At 45.7% G+C, this 14083-nt stretch overlaps 1 protein-coding gene across 1 annotated transcript; it reads left to right on the top strand.

The window, feature by feature from the left end:
- Positions 1 to 3841: 3841 nt before the first annotated feature.
- LOC140198476 (zinc-binding protein A33-like) lies at positions 3842 to 13739 on the top strand. Its single transcript, XM_072259562.1, has 6 exons — positions 3842 to 4252; positions 4324 to 4419; positions 4506 to 4739; positions 8660 to 8682; positions 8778 to 8893; positions 13207 to 13739. The coding sequence occupies exons 1-6, from the start codon at positions 3842 to 3844 to the stop codon at positions 13737 to 13739; spliced, it is 1413 nt and encodes a 470-aa protein (XP_072115663.1).
- Positions 13740 to 14083: the final 344 nt, after the last annotated feature.

The following is a 14083-nucleotide window of genomic DNA, read 5'->3' as shown; positions in this document are numbered from 1 at the left end:
AAGAGAGAACTGAAACCATGCCCAACAGGCAATGAGGTCAACTTCGGGTAGGGAGACCAGAAAGCTAAGAGCAAAATGTTTGAAGCCACTGGTTCAATGAGTGAACGAGGACTGTGCATGAGAAGTGGGGTTAAATAGGCTGCAGGTGATGAGTCTGGAACGAGTGGCAGGTGAATCCTGTTAGTTGGGCAGAGCCTGCATGCGTAGGCCTGATGCCCGCATGTGTCACCTCATATTCCAGCGTCTGTATAGCATGTCCACAATGCCCAGCAGAACAGAACACAACACAAGAAGCAGCAAAACAAGTCCTGTTCCACAATAAACTTTCCAAATCTTCACCCCAAACATTGACTGTTTTATCCTCCCCATAGATACTGCCTGACATGCTGAGTTCCTCCAGCATTTTGCATGTGTGGCAGCAGAAAAAAACCTTTCCCACCCTCCCGTCCTCTCAGACACAGAGGCAGGCCTCGAACCACAGGACAGGCCTCTGCTTTCCACTCCTAAGCCCTGAAATCCTAGACGATAGGTTATGGCTTCTAGACACACCAGACCAGTAGTCCAACCTTCGGGCCTTGGCCCCCGGACTCACTGATTTCAGTCTTTGACCTTCAGTATCACAGATGAATGGAGTCTGACCCAGCTCGCTCAACCTATCTTCATAAGTCTTTTTGAGATTCAGAATCAGGTTTATCATCACTGACAAATGTCATGAAATCTGCAGTTTTGAGGCAGCAGTACAGAGCAATACATAGAATATAGTAAAATTATCACAATGTATATCTTAAAAAGAATCAATATGGTGAGGTGGTGTTCATGGGTTCAGAAACTTGGTGGAGGGGAAGAAGTTGTTCCTAAAATGTTGTGCGTGTGTCTTCATGCTCTTGTACCTCTCCTCCCTGATGGTTGTAATGGGAAGAGGGCCTGTCCTGGGTGGTGAGGGTTCCTAGTAATGGATGCTGCCTTTTTGAGGCATCATTTTCTAAAGATTCGAGATTGTTGAATGTCATTTCCAGCACTCAAGTGTAAAGGAGAGCCACTCGAGATCTGATGCATCAAGTTTTGATGTTCACGTTGCCTGGGAGGTTGGTGCCCGTGATGGAGCTGTCTGAGTCTGCAACTTGGTGCCTCCAGATCAAACATCTGTAGTCTTTTCCCTTGCAAATAGAACCAAAAGCTAAGATTAAAGATGATGGGGGTTCAAGAGAAGTTTGGGTAGGATGAGAGGGGTCTGCAGGGATATTCTTGTGGTGCAAGTAGGTGGGACTGAGCAGAAGATCAGGCAGCATGGGCTGGATGGGCAGAAGGGCCTGTTTCAGTGCTGGAGTAGACGCAGGAGAATGAAGGGTGATCTTATTCTTCTAAAGCCTGTCACCCCTGCCTATAGCAACTTGTCAACATCCTCTGACCTGGGCCTGTCTTTCAAATTGTCCCCAAGTGTAGTCCATCTTTGAAGATCTGCTCTCCCCCAGGAATGACATATTTGCAGCTTCTGTTGGCATTTTCATGGGTTGGGGCTGCTCGCCCCATGCTCAATCCTTCACAGCCAGACTTGGGACCATTCATAGCTGAGCTGGGCTCATCATGATAGGCAGACAGTTCAGAAATAAAGAACTGGAGGGCACAGGTTTAAGGTAAGGTGAAAATTTTACTAAAGTCCTGAGGGGCAACCGAATCACTCCAGTGTAGTCCATATGTGGAGGAGCTGCCCGAGGAAGTGGTTGGGACAAGCGCAATAAGGACACTTGGATAAGTACATTGATAGGAAAGTATTAGAGGGCATTGGGTCAAATATGGGTAAATGGGACCAGCTTAGCTTAATTGGCACAGTGGGCAGCATGAATGAGTTGGGCCGAAGGGTCTGTCTGTGCTATGCTACTCTGTGACTCTGATATTCTTCACAATCTATGCCATTTACAGAAGAGCCTGATGAAGCGACTCAGCCCAAAATGTTGACTGTTTAGTCCTCTCCATGGACACTGCCTGACCTTCAGAATTCCTCCAGTACTTTGTGCGTTCAAGATTTCCATCATCTCCAGAACCTCTTATCTGCATTTATAGTAACTCTGTACTCTTCTTCCCCTGCTGATCTACTGCATTTATTTTCTGTTTAGTTTAAAATGTCCGGCCCTTGTGATTTTTGAGATGTCAATCTGTCCACATGCTCTTGAGATACGTACCAAGTACAGCAGAGGCCAAGGTCCATGCGGTGTCAGGACTCAAGGTCCCCGCCTGCTGCTGGGAATCAGTACTGCAGGGAGATCAGGGCCACATTCTGACGATGGAAGGGGCAAATTCCTTCACAAGGGGATCAGGATTAAACAAACATATCTCGGGCTTCCCTCTCCTGTAGTACTGGACACTGTGATGTCCACTTGAGAAATTCCACCCGCATTCCACATCTGCAGTTCGGCGTTTGCCGGATCACGAGAATAAGTTTGTCAATGTGACTCCCTGTGCAACAGGAGGGCTGGGGCGGGACCGTCTGTATTCTGCCACCATTCATACAGTCCTGGAGTGCTGCAGCACAGAAACAGTTCCTTCGGCCCGTCCAGTGGTGCTGAAACCAGTCCCATCGAGCCACACCTGGACCATAGCTCGATATCCATGTACCTGTCCAAACTTCTCTTAAATGTTACTATCGAATCCACGTCCACCAGTTCCGCTGGCATTTCGTTCCACACTAGCACCACCTTCTGAGTGAAGAAATTCTCCCTCAGGTCCCCCCTTAACATTTCACCTTTCACCCTTAACGTATGACCTTTAGCTCTAGTCCCTCCCAAACTCAGTGGGAAAAAGTCTACTTCCATTTACGCTATCTACATCCCCTCATAACTTTGTATACCTCTCTCAAATCTCCCCTCGTTTTCCTGTGCTCTAGGAAATAAAGTCCTAACCTCTTCAACACTCAGGTCTTCGAGTCCCGGTAAAATGCTTGTAAATTTTCACTCTACTCTGAATCATATCGGTTCTTTTCCTCTAGGTAGGTGACCAGAGCTGGAATCAGTTTAAAACACTAGGCGACTATTAAACACAGGAGATTCTGCAGATGCACGAAATCCCGAGCAAAGCACACAAAATGCTGGAGGAACTCAGCAGGTCAGGCAGCATCTATGGAATGGAATAAACAGTGGAGGTTGTGGGCCGAGGCCCTTCATCAGGACTGGAAAGGAAGGGGACAGAAGGCAGAATAGGAAGGTGGGGTGGGGAAGAAGTACAAGGTGATAGGTAATGCCAGATGAGGGGAGAAGGTGGGTGGGTGCGGGCAGGGACGTGATCAGTGTCGTGTCCGACGATGAAAAGAATAAATCCCGGCGGATATGTGGCGATAACCAAACGCAGAGAATTATTCCTCTCCCATTCCGAACTTTCTCTACTCCTCCGTTCCGGATTTGAACCTGTGATTCAATTAAAGCGACAAATGATCTTCGCTTGGATACTGGTGAAAAGCAATGGGTGGGGGGAGTCTTGAGGCTGACTGAAAGTCTCTGTTACATTGGCTAATGACGGACTGCCGTGAATTCGTGAAGACACAGGAGATTGCGGACAGTGGAATCGGGAACATCACACAATCTGCTGGAGGAACTCAAGAGTGGGGACAGCTCTTGCGATGGGAAAGGAATTGTCCCCCAGCCCCCGCTGCTCCGCACGCTGAGTTTCTCCGGCAGTTTGTTATTTCAGGTTCTTTCTCTCAATCTCTCCCCAGCACCCCCACCCTCCCTCCCCCTCTCGGGAATACAATACGTTCAGCGGACAAGCGGCGAACTGCAGCAATCCATCAGCAGTCGGAGACCAAGAAGTTTTTCCTCTCCCGCCCAATCGCAGATTGCTGAGTGCGAAAATGGCTTCCACACAACAGGACGAGAGCTTGTCGGAAGATCTGGCTTGTCCCATTTGCCTTGACTTCTTTACCGACCCGGTGTCACTGCAGTGCGGCCACAACTTCTGTCGCTCCTGCGTCACCCGGACTTGGGAGACGAAGGAGAAGATCTGCTGCCCAGAATGCGGCGAGGAGTTTGCAGAAAGAAACCTCAGAGCCAGCCGCGCCTTGGCGAACTTGTCCGAGAAAGCTCGAAAATTGAACCTGAAGACAAGAGAGAAGGGGGGCAAATTTCTCTGCGACGAACACCAGGAAGAACTGAAGCTGTTTTGCCAAACCGACACGAAGCTGATCTGCTACTCTTGCAGAGATGCGCGGGAACACCGGGAGCACCATTTCATGCCCGTTAACGAAGCTGTTGAAATATTTAAGGTAACGTGTTGGAAGTCTTACAATTTGATTGTGATTTACACGCTCTAACTTTGTTTTCGTTTTTCCAAAAGGCTTTGGTGAAATCTTCCCTGGACTCTGCCACAGAGAAGAAATCACTGATTCTGGAAATGGAGCACCAGCAGAAACAGAAGATTTCTGAGATCAGGGTAGAGTCTTCCGCTGCCAGTGCCAGTGTTCTGCTTTCTTCCCTCGATCATACCACCTTCTTATTTCACCTGTTTCATTCCCACAGGACCAGTCACAGGTTCTGGAGAAGCACATCATGTCAGAGTTCTCCGAAATGCACCAGTTTCTCACTGGGAAGGAGAAAGCTTTGATTGCCGATCTTCAACAAGAGAAGGGGGAGATTTTGGAAAAGATGCAGAATAACCTTCTAGAAATCCAGGAGCGTTTAAAATCTCTTCAGCGGAAACTCTTCAAGTTGCAAGAACAGATGGAACAAAAAGACATAATGCTCTTTCTGAAGGTGAGGATTACTACTGGGCCCATTATACACTAAGTCTGGAAATAGTTAACAGAAAGAACTTTCGTTGAGTTAGAGACTAGATATTAAGATTCCACTTCCATTTATTGGTCTGTTTACCAATAATCAACCTGGGCACAGTGAGGAATTTGAGATATGCTGAGAGTAATGAGATCTCCCAGTGGCGACTCATTTCAAGAGGAATAGTGTATAAGAGTAAGGAGGTGTTGATGAGGCTCTATGGGGCATTAGTGAGACCTCATTTGGAATACTGTGTGCAGTTTTGGGCCCCCTATCTTAGAAAGGATATACTGATGTTGGAGAGAGTTCAGAGAAGATTTACGAGGATGATTCCTGGAATGCAGGGGCTAACATATGAGGAGTGTCTGTTGGCTCTTGGACTGCATTCATTAGAGTATAGAAGAATGAGAGGGGATCTCATAGAAACGTTTCGAATGTTGAAAGGGTTGGACAGAGTAGATGTGGAAAGGTTGTTTCCCTTGGTGGGTGAGTCCAGGACAAGAGGCCATAGTCTTAGAATTAGAGGGTACCCAGTTAAAACAGAGATGAGGAGAAATTTTTTTAGCCAGAGGGTCGTGGATTTGTGGAATTCGTTGCCACATATGGCTGTGGAAGCCCGATCATTGAGGGTGTTTAAGGAGGAGATTGGCAGGTATCTAATTAGTCAGGGTATCAAGGGATATGGGGAAAACCCAGAAATTGGAACTAGATGGGTGAATAGTTTAGCTCATGGGGGAGCTGTGGAGCAGACTCAATGGGCCGAATGGCCCACTTCTGCTCCTTTGTCTTGTCTTGTGATCTTGTGATTTCATTTCTACTCCCCATTCCCATTCTGACACAGCCTCTTGTTCTGCCATGATGAGGCCACACTTAGGTTGGAGGAACAACACCTTGTATTTTGCCTGGGTAGCCTCCGACCTGATGGCATGAGCATCAATTTCTCAAACTTCCAGTAATTGTTCCCCCTCTCTTTCAAATTTCCCCATTCCTGTTTTATCAGCTCATCACCTCCGGCTGGTGTTCCTCCCATTCCCTTTCGCCATGGTTTATACACTCTCCAATCAGATTCCCCCTTCTCTGCTCCTTTATCTCTTTCACCAGTCAACTTCCTGGCTCTTTGCTTCAACCTTCCCCCTCTCCAGGTTTCACCTGTCACCCACCACCTTGTATTTCTTGCTCCCCTCTCCTCACCTTCTCGCTCTGACTTCTCATCTTCTTTTTCCAGTCCTGATGATGCGTCTCATCCCGAAAAGTTGACTGTTTACTCTTTTCTGCCCTGCTGAGTTCCTCCAGCATTTCGTGTGTGTGTGTGTTGTCAATGTTCCGTGTGTTGTGCGTTCAGTGATGGTCTTCTGCACACCACTGTTGTAATGCACGCTTATTTGAGATACAGTCACCTTTCTGTCAGCTTGAACCAGTCTGGCCATTCTCCTCTGACCTCTCTCATTAACATGGCATTTTTGCTCACAGAACTGCTCCTCACTGGACTTTTTTTTTGTTTTTCATACCATTCTCTGTAAAGTTTAGGGATAATTGTGCATGAAAATCCCAGGAGATCAGTAGTTTCTGAGATACTCAAACCACCCTTCTGGCACCAGCAATCACTCCATGGTCAAAACCACTTGGATCACATTTCTTCCATATGCCGATATTTGGTCTGAAAAGCAACTGGACATCTTGACCACATCGGCATGTTTCATGCATCGAGTTGTTTGACTGATTGGATATTTGGAGTAAAGGTGTACCTAATAAAGTGGCCACGGAGTGTATTTTTAGGAATTTGAGGTGGTGAGTGGGTCAAAATGCAAGATGCAACCAAAAACAACATTCAACCACTGTAAATCATTATATTAAAATAAAATTAAAGATTAAAGCACAGATAATGGAATAAAATGTTCATAAAACATGAATCCCAGCATATATTTATAATGTAAATAGCAACGTAAAAGTGGTTTGAAGCATTTACAGTGCAGTGCCAGGGTTAGTTGATAGAGGGGGTGTGGGGGGGCAAACTGGAATGGTTGATCAGATTAACTGCCTGGGGGAAGAAACTCTTAAGGTGAAGTGATGTATTTTGTCTTATTAGCCATATAGTGCTCCTATTTACATTTATAAGTATGGAAAGCACCACTAAATATTGGGCTCCAATTTAATCATAAAGCCAGGTTTCTCCAATAATTTACATCACACTTAAATTAATTGATTGTTTAAGCTCTTCTGAATAGATGTATCATCGAATTGCCAATAACCTTTCTGGGAATGTTCTAGAGTCACTGAGCATGGATCCAGGCCCTTCATCCCCAAGCTGACCAGGATGCCCCATTTGCCTGCGTTTGGCCCCAAATCCCAATAAACCTTCCCTATCCATGTACCTGTCCCTTCTAAATGTTGTTAATGTGTCACCGACTGGAACTGATGCACAGGATCAGAAAAAAGCTGCAGAGGGTTGTAAACTCCAGCCAGCTACATCATCGGCACACCCCTTCCCAGAATTGCGGACACCTTCAAACGGTGATTCCTCAGAAAAACAGCATCCATCATGATGGGCAGTCACAATCCAGGACAAGCCCTCTTCTCATTATTACCATCAGAGAGGAGGTACAGGAATCGGAAAACACACCCTCACTGGTTTAGGATCAGCTTCTTCCCCTCTGCCATCAGATTTCCGGACAGAACACAACCTCACTATTTTGCTCACACGTTGCACTATTTTATTTTTTATATTTTTTTATTTTAAAATGTAATAGCAATTTTTATTTTTGGTCTTGTGCTGACAATGCAATAACCAGATCCTCAATGCTAATCGTGGGGTCAGGAGGCATGTGCTGACCTCTGCCTGATGGACTTGTGGTCAAAGAGCTTCTCCACAAATGATGGGCAGCGCGGCAACGTCCGGCTGACTGGGACGTTGCACGGCAACAGGTCGGGCCTATCCTTCGCAACACTGGGGACAGGTAGAATCTCGGCACTGGGCGGTACTTGGTGCCCAGGTAATCACGTTCCACGCATAGCCTGATACAGCCACACACAATGTTGGTCACCAGGGCGAGGACAACTGTGGGATACTGATCAGTTGCAGGTGGGGATGGAGTTTAACCCAGGGCAGTGTGAGATGCCGAGCTCTGGGAGGTCTGTCGTAAAGTGAGAGTACACGGTTAATGGCTGGATCTTCAAAACAGTGTTGATGAACAGAGGGATCTTCAGTTCCAGGTATCTGGCTCTCTGTAAGTGGTCGCACATGTTGATAAGGGGATAAAGAAAGCGTACTGCATCCTCAGAGTTCAAAGTAGATTTATTATCAAAGTAAGTGTGTGTCACCACATACTATACCAAGATCCATTTTCTTGTGGGCATTCATAGTAGAACAAAGAAGTACAATTGAAAAACTTCATGCAAAGACTGACAAACAACCAACATGCAACAGAAGAGAAATTGTGCAAAAAAAACATAAATAAATAGTAATGAGAATACGAGTTGTAGAGTCCTTGAAAGTGAGCTTATTGGTTATGGAATCAGTTTAGTATTGAGGTGAGTGAAGTTTTTGGCTTTGGTTTAGAAGCCTGATGGTTGTAGGGTAATAATTGTTCCTGAACCTGGTGGAGCAGGATGTGAGGTTTCCATACCTCCTTCCTGATGAGAAGAGAGCGCGGCCTGGGCAGTGGGGGTCCTTGGAGAAGGCTGCTGCTTTCTTGAGCCACTGTGTAAATGGTGGGGAGGGTTTTCCCTGTGATGGGCTGGGCTGTATCCTCCAGTTGCCTTCATTAGTGGAGGCACTGAGTTCAAGAGCCAGGAAGTTTTGTTGCAATTTTATAAAGCTCAACCTGCAACAAGTCTGATGTCATCTCTGTTACAGATTAGACAGCCATTCCTGATCAATTCACATCTGTGCTTCTATATTTCAGGAGGATTCTTGGCGTAATACAAGGTAGGACGTGTTCTTTATTGAGGGTCTCCAAGGTGTGTACAAATTGCTCAGAAACGTGTGGATAGTTAATTTGGGATTGTGTTTAATATTTACAGTGGAAATGATGAGCACCAGGAGCTGTCAGTCAAGGACGGCTTTCTGAATGTGGAAAAATTCAAAGGACCTTTCTTGGAAACAGTGTGGAAGGAGATCCTTGATGCCTTTAATCCTGGTAAAACTTCAGCTTCCTTTTACCCTGATTTCTTCATTACTCTTTTGACAAATAAAATCAGATCGTTATACAGTAGATGAGGATGCAAAGACGAGAGTAAATGACAGATGTAAAGCACCTGAAATTTTGGGCTGTTTCCCTTCATCAGGACAAGTCTGACAGGGTCTCAGCCTGAAACATCGACTGTTTCTTCCCCTCCACAGATGTTGCCTGACCTGCTGAGCTCCTCCAGCATCTTGTGCATGTTACTCTGGATTCCCAGCATCTGCTGAACCTCTTGTTGTGTCTATCATTTTGAAATTTCATTCATATACTAAATCTAACTTCTTTTGTGTATAGGCTTAGTAAAGTATCAGTTCAAACTAGAGTCAAAGAGTCATGGGGTGGCAGTGACTGGTGTTCAATTCTCACCGCTGTCTGTAAGGAGTTTCTATGCTTGTGCTGGTGGTCTGCTTTCCTCCCACATTCCAAGGATGTGTGAGTTAGGGTTAGTACTTTGTGGGCATTCTGCTTTGGTGCCACTTGCTGACTCCTCCCAGCACATCCTCAGACTGTTAGTCATTGGCACAGACAGCACATTGTCACTCTATGTTTCGATGTTCGTGTGACAAATAAAGCAAATATTTGAAAATCATTAATCTTTAGAGAGATAGAGCAATACAGAATGGATAAAGGCCCTTCAGCCCAACCAGCTCGTACTGACCACGGTGCCCACTCAGCTGGTCTGAATGTCCTGTGATCGGTCCATATCCTTCCAGGCCCCATCATGTACCTACCCAGTGCTTCTTAAATGATACTATCATATCTTCCTCAGACTGTCCACTTGACAGCTTGTTCCAGACCCTCACCATCCTCTGAGTGAAAACAGTTGCCCTTTAGGTTGCTTTTAAACTTTTCCCCTCTCACTCTAAACCTACACGTCCACTCACTAACCCATCCTTCCACACCCCCCACCACTACTTCATCATTTCCTGTCAGAGTCACTTCTGTGCTGAGCATCACTTTATGAACATACAATCATTCCATGTATATAAGCTGTGTAATGTTGTCAATAATTCCACTTAATATCAGAGAATGTATACAATACACAGCCTGAAACTCTTACTCTTCACAGACATCCATGAAAAGAGAATTGTACCCCAAAGAATGAGTGACAGTAACCTCAAACCCCCCTAGTCCCTCTCCGACACACAAGCAGTAGCAACAATTGAACCTCCCACACTTACTACAGCAAAAGACATTAGCACCCACCAAGCAAGCAACAGCAAAGCCCCCATGATCTGCAGTACAACAAAAACTAATTGCTCACCCAATTCATTCAACGTGTCACAGGCTCTCTCTCTCTCTCTCTCTCCCTGACAAAGGAGCAGGCAGGTGTCACACAACAAGAAGGGAGACAAATAATAAAAACTACTGATTGATGTTAAAGTCTGCCGTGTTGCTGTTTTTCCTGAGTTCTATAACTCAGGAATCGGCAACAAACTCTTCCCCCACCAGCGAGAGCAAGAGAGAGCGCGCGTGGTTCAGTGAGCACAAAGATCTCTGATAGCCCATCCGCTGTTCCCGGTATTCCCTTTTCTCCAGCGACACTTCAGTCGGTGACACCAACGTAGAACTGGCTCATCCACGGGGTCACAAAGCCTCAGCACCCCAAAGGTGCACTTCCCTTCGAGGCCGCACCCTTGGGTTATTGAAAAGCGGCCAGTCAGTGAGCCCCAAGAGCGGAAGCCATCACCGTAAAGAATGGTAGTTTGTGTGCAGCTGCAGGTCAAGAGCACTGACAGAATCCTATCCACATTGAAAAGGGAAAAAAAGACATTAAGTGTAGAAATTAAGCTGTTTCCACAGAAGCTCTCTTATTAATTAAGCTCGAATAAGCAGCTCTCTAATGCCATTGTTGATTTACAGTTATTTACGTTTATGATTTCTATATATTTATATTTATTGTGTTCTTTATCTCATTGTTTTTTTGTGCTGCATCAGATCCAGAGTAACAATTATTTTGTTCTCCTTTACGTCTGTGCAACATTACACAATCCTGATGAAGGGTCTCAGCCCGAAACGTCGACTGTTGGCTCTTTCCATTGATGCACCCTGACCTGCTGAGTTCTTCCAGCATTTTGTGTGTATTGCTTTGGATTTCCAGCATCTGCAGACTTTCTCATGTCTTGAATCTTGAATCTACTTTTGAGCTCCCTGGGGAGAAAACTGTTATCATCCTCTTTATCTCTGCCACTCATAATTTAAATCTCTCATTCTCCAACGTTCAGAGGGATAAAGATATAGCCTATCCACCCTCTCCCTACCAGGCCTATAACTAGTTAACAAGAAGTGTCTCAGAATGAAACCGATAGAGTTTCATTCTCATTTACTACAGGCATGTTAAATCAGCTGGTGCCTTGAGAAGTGCTGGTAAACCTATGGAACGTGTGCCCAAGATGGCACATGCAAAACTTTTGTTGGCACGCAGCATGCAGTGCTGCCCCTCAATTCTTTAAACACTACCCATATTAAAAAGATACATGATGATTATCTTTACTGCATGGATAACATCTAGCAACGGACCCAATGACTTCTCGATACACAGGATGGACCAAACTGCTGATTTGGAAAAGGCAAAAGGTAGAATTGCGTGTTTCACAACAGACTCTCGGTTGTGCTCCAACGTGGCAGTTTTGTCAAACTCGTATTCCCCCGACCTTGAAGGTCTAAAGATCAAATGCCAACCATGCTACTGTATTTATTTACCAAGGGAGTTCTCCTCCGTGATCCTGGCCGCAGTTTACATAACATCAGTGGCCGATTATAATCAAGCGCTTGAGATATTGCATGATCAGGGTTGTTTGAAGAAATCCCTGCCCAATTATCATCAGCATATAACCTGTATCACCAGGGGTCCCAACACATTAGACCACTTATACAAAGATAAGGAGTGCCAACCATTCCATTCCCAGACAGCATTTCAGGAAATCAGATCATTTGGCTGTCTTCCTGCCTGCGTACAGGCAGAGGCCAAGGAGCAAAGCTCCAGAGCTGAGGACAACAAGGAGGTGGTTGTGGGAGGCAGAGGAGTGGATATGGGATTCCCTGAGTCAGTGGACATTACCATGTTCAAGGACCCATCTGTGGATCTGAATGAATACACCGTGGCTGTCATAGACTTCATAAAAACAGTCATAGACAAGTATGTCCCCACAATATCGTATATGGAATCCCACACTTCGAATATTGCATTTAGTTCTGGATGACTCATTCTGATTCCTGGTCTGCATTTTACTGTTCCCAGCTGTATTTTAAATTCAATCTACAATCCATATTCAGATCTGAAGGTTGGTTGCTAAAGTTAATGATCTATATATACCCTAACTCCAAAATATACCTGAACAAGGGGTCTAATTTTAAGGTGATTGGAGGAAAATATAGAAGGGATGTCAGAAGTAGGCGTTTTATACAGAGGGTGGTGGATGTGTGGAATGCGGGGCCAGGGGTAGTGGTAACCCACTCTATGTCTTCAGTTTCAGAACCAGTATTTAGTTTTTAATATAAGTTTAGAATAGAATAGAATATCTTTATTGTCATTGTTGCGGAGCAATGAAACACAGTTTAGCAGCTCAACGTTTTGTAGCATGACAAAGAATATATACATAAAATAAACTCTAAAACCTCAGGAGTGCAGTCCAAAATTAATAATATATGGATGGGGGGGGGGTAGGACTATTGCACACCTGCCATTACTGGAAGTGTGATGCATTTAGCTGCCGCCGTCTTAGGAGGGGGGCAGGAGAAGGGAAGGGGGTGTTATACATTTCACTGCTTGTGGGTAGAAGTTAAGGAGTCTCTCTGTTTTCCTCCTTAATGCTCTGTATCTCTTCCCAGAAGGTAGAGGGGGAAACAGGTGATGTCCAGGATGAGTGGGATCCTATGAAATACAAGTAGCCTTCTTTTGAAGTCTGCCAGTATAAATGTCTCTGAGGGAGGGTAATGTTGTGCCAATAACCCGCTCTGCTACCCTCACCACCCGCTGCAAGTCCTTCCTGTTCTGTTCTGTGCAGCTGGCAAACCACACTGCACAGCAATACGTTGCAGCCATTAATCAATTTAAAGTCTGCCATTGGTGGTGGTAGAAGCAGGGACATTAGGGGCATTTAAAAGACTCTTAGATAGGGATATGGGTGAAAGAAAAAATGCAGGGCTGTGCGGGAGGGAAGAGTGAGATTGATCTTGGAGTGGGTTAAAAGATTGACACAGTACAGTGGGCCATTACTGTTCTATGTTCAATCAGTATTTTCTTTGTTCCCACACCCCTTCCTCAGCTTCTGTGACCCTGGATGTGGAAACGGCAAATCCGAGACTGGAAGTGTCGGACGATCGGAAGAGCGTGCGGCTGAGCGGGACCTGGAGCAGTCTCCCTGACACCGGCAAGAGGTTCACCGACTGGGCTGGTGTGCTGGGCTCAGAGGGATTCACAATGGGGAGACATTACTGGGGGGTTGTGGTGGCGGGGAATTATATCTGGAGTGTGGGAATTGCTGCAGAGTCTGTGGAGAGGAAGGGATGGGTGGGATTGATCCCAGAGAATGGATTCTGGACTATCGGACGGGTTGGTGCCAGATTTTATGTGAACACTTCCCCTGGGTCCCCTCTCCCTGCTGACTCCATACCGGAGAAGCTGGGGATTCGTCTCAGTTACGGGCTGGGCACGGTTTCATTTTACAACGCGGACACCAAGTCTCATCTCCACACCTTCACTGGGAATAAATTCACGGAGAAACTTTATCCTTTCTTCTGGACTGGGGATGAAAATAAGTGGCTGAGAATCTGCTCCGGTTCCGCTCTGGGTCTGTAAGCGGGTCAGGTCGCAGAACCAATGTCGGGAGTGGGGCTCATGGGCTGTAGGGGCAGAAACCCCTTTGAAAACAAGATGGCGTTGAATGGGTCCCATTTCACAAATAAGTCCCAGTGAAGTCTGTAAATAAAACCAGTGAGAAAACAAAGGTCAGAAGAATGATAAGTAAATGAATAAATTCTCCCACGCCTCTTCTACTGTCATTTGCTCCCTGCCTCGTTCACTCAATCCATACCATCGCCTTTTGTATAATTGATGTTTTTCATGTGAGTGTTGGGTCTGTGCGAGATACAGCAAAGCAAGGGTTAAAGACAATGTCCAGGCGAAGATGACTACAGTGGTGT

The sequence above is a fragment of the Mobula birostris genome, chromosome 5 (assembly GCF_030028105.1).
Source record: "Mobula birostris isolate sMobBir1 chromosome 5, sMobBir1.hap1, whole genome shotgun sequence".
Taxonomy (NCBI): Eukaryota; Metazoa; Chordata; class Chondrichthyes; order Myliobatiformes; family Myliobatidae; genus Mobula; species Mobula birostris.
Note: the sequence above shows the minus strand (reverse complement) of the source record. Positions and strands in the feature narration are given on the sequence as shown.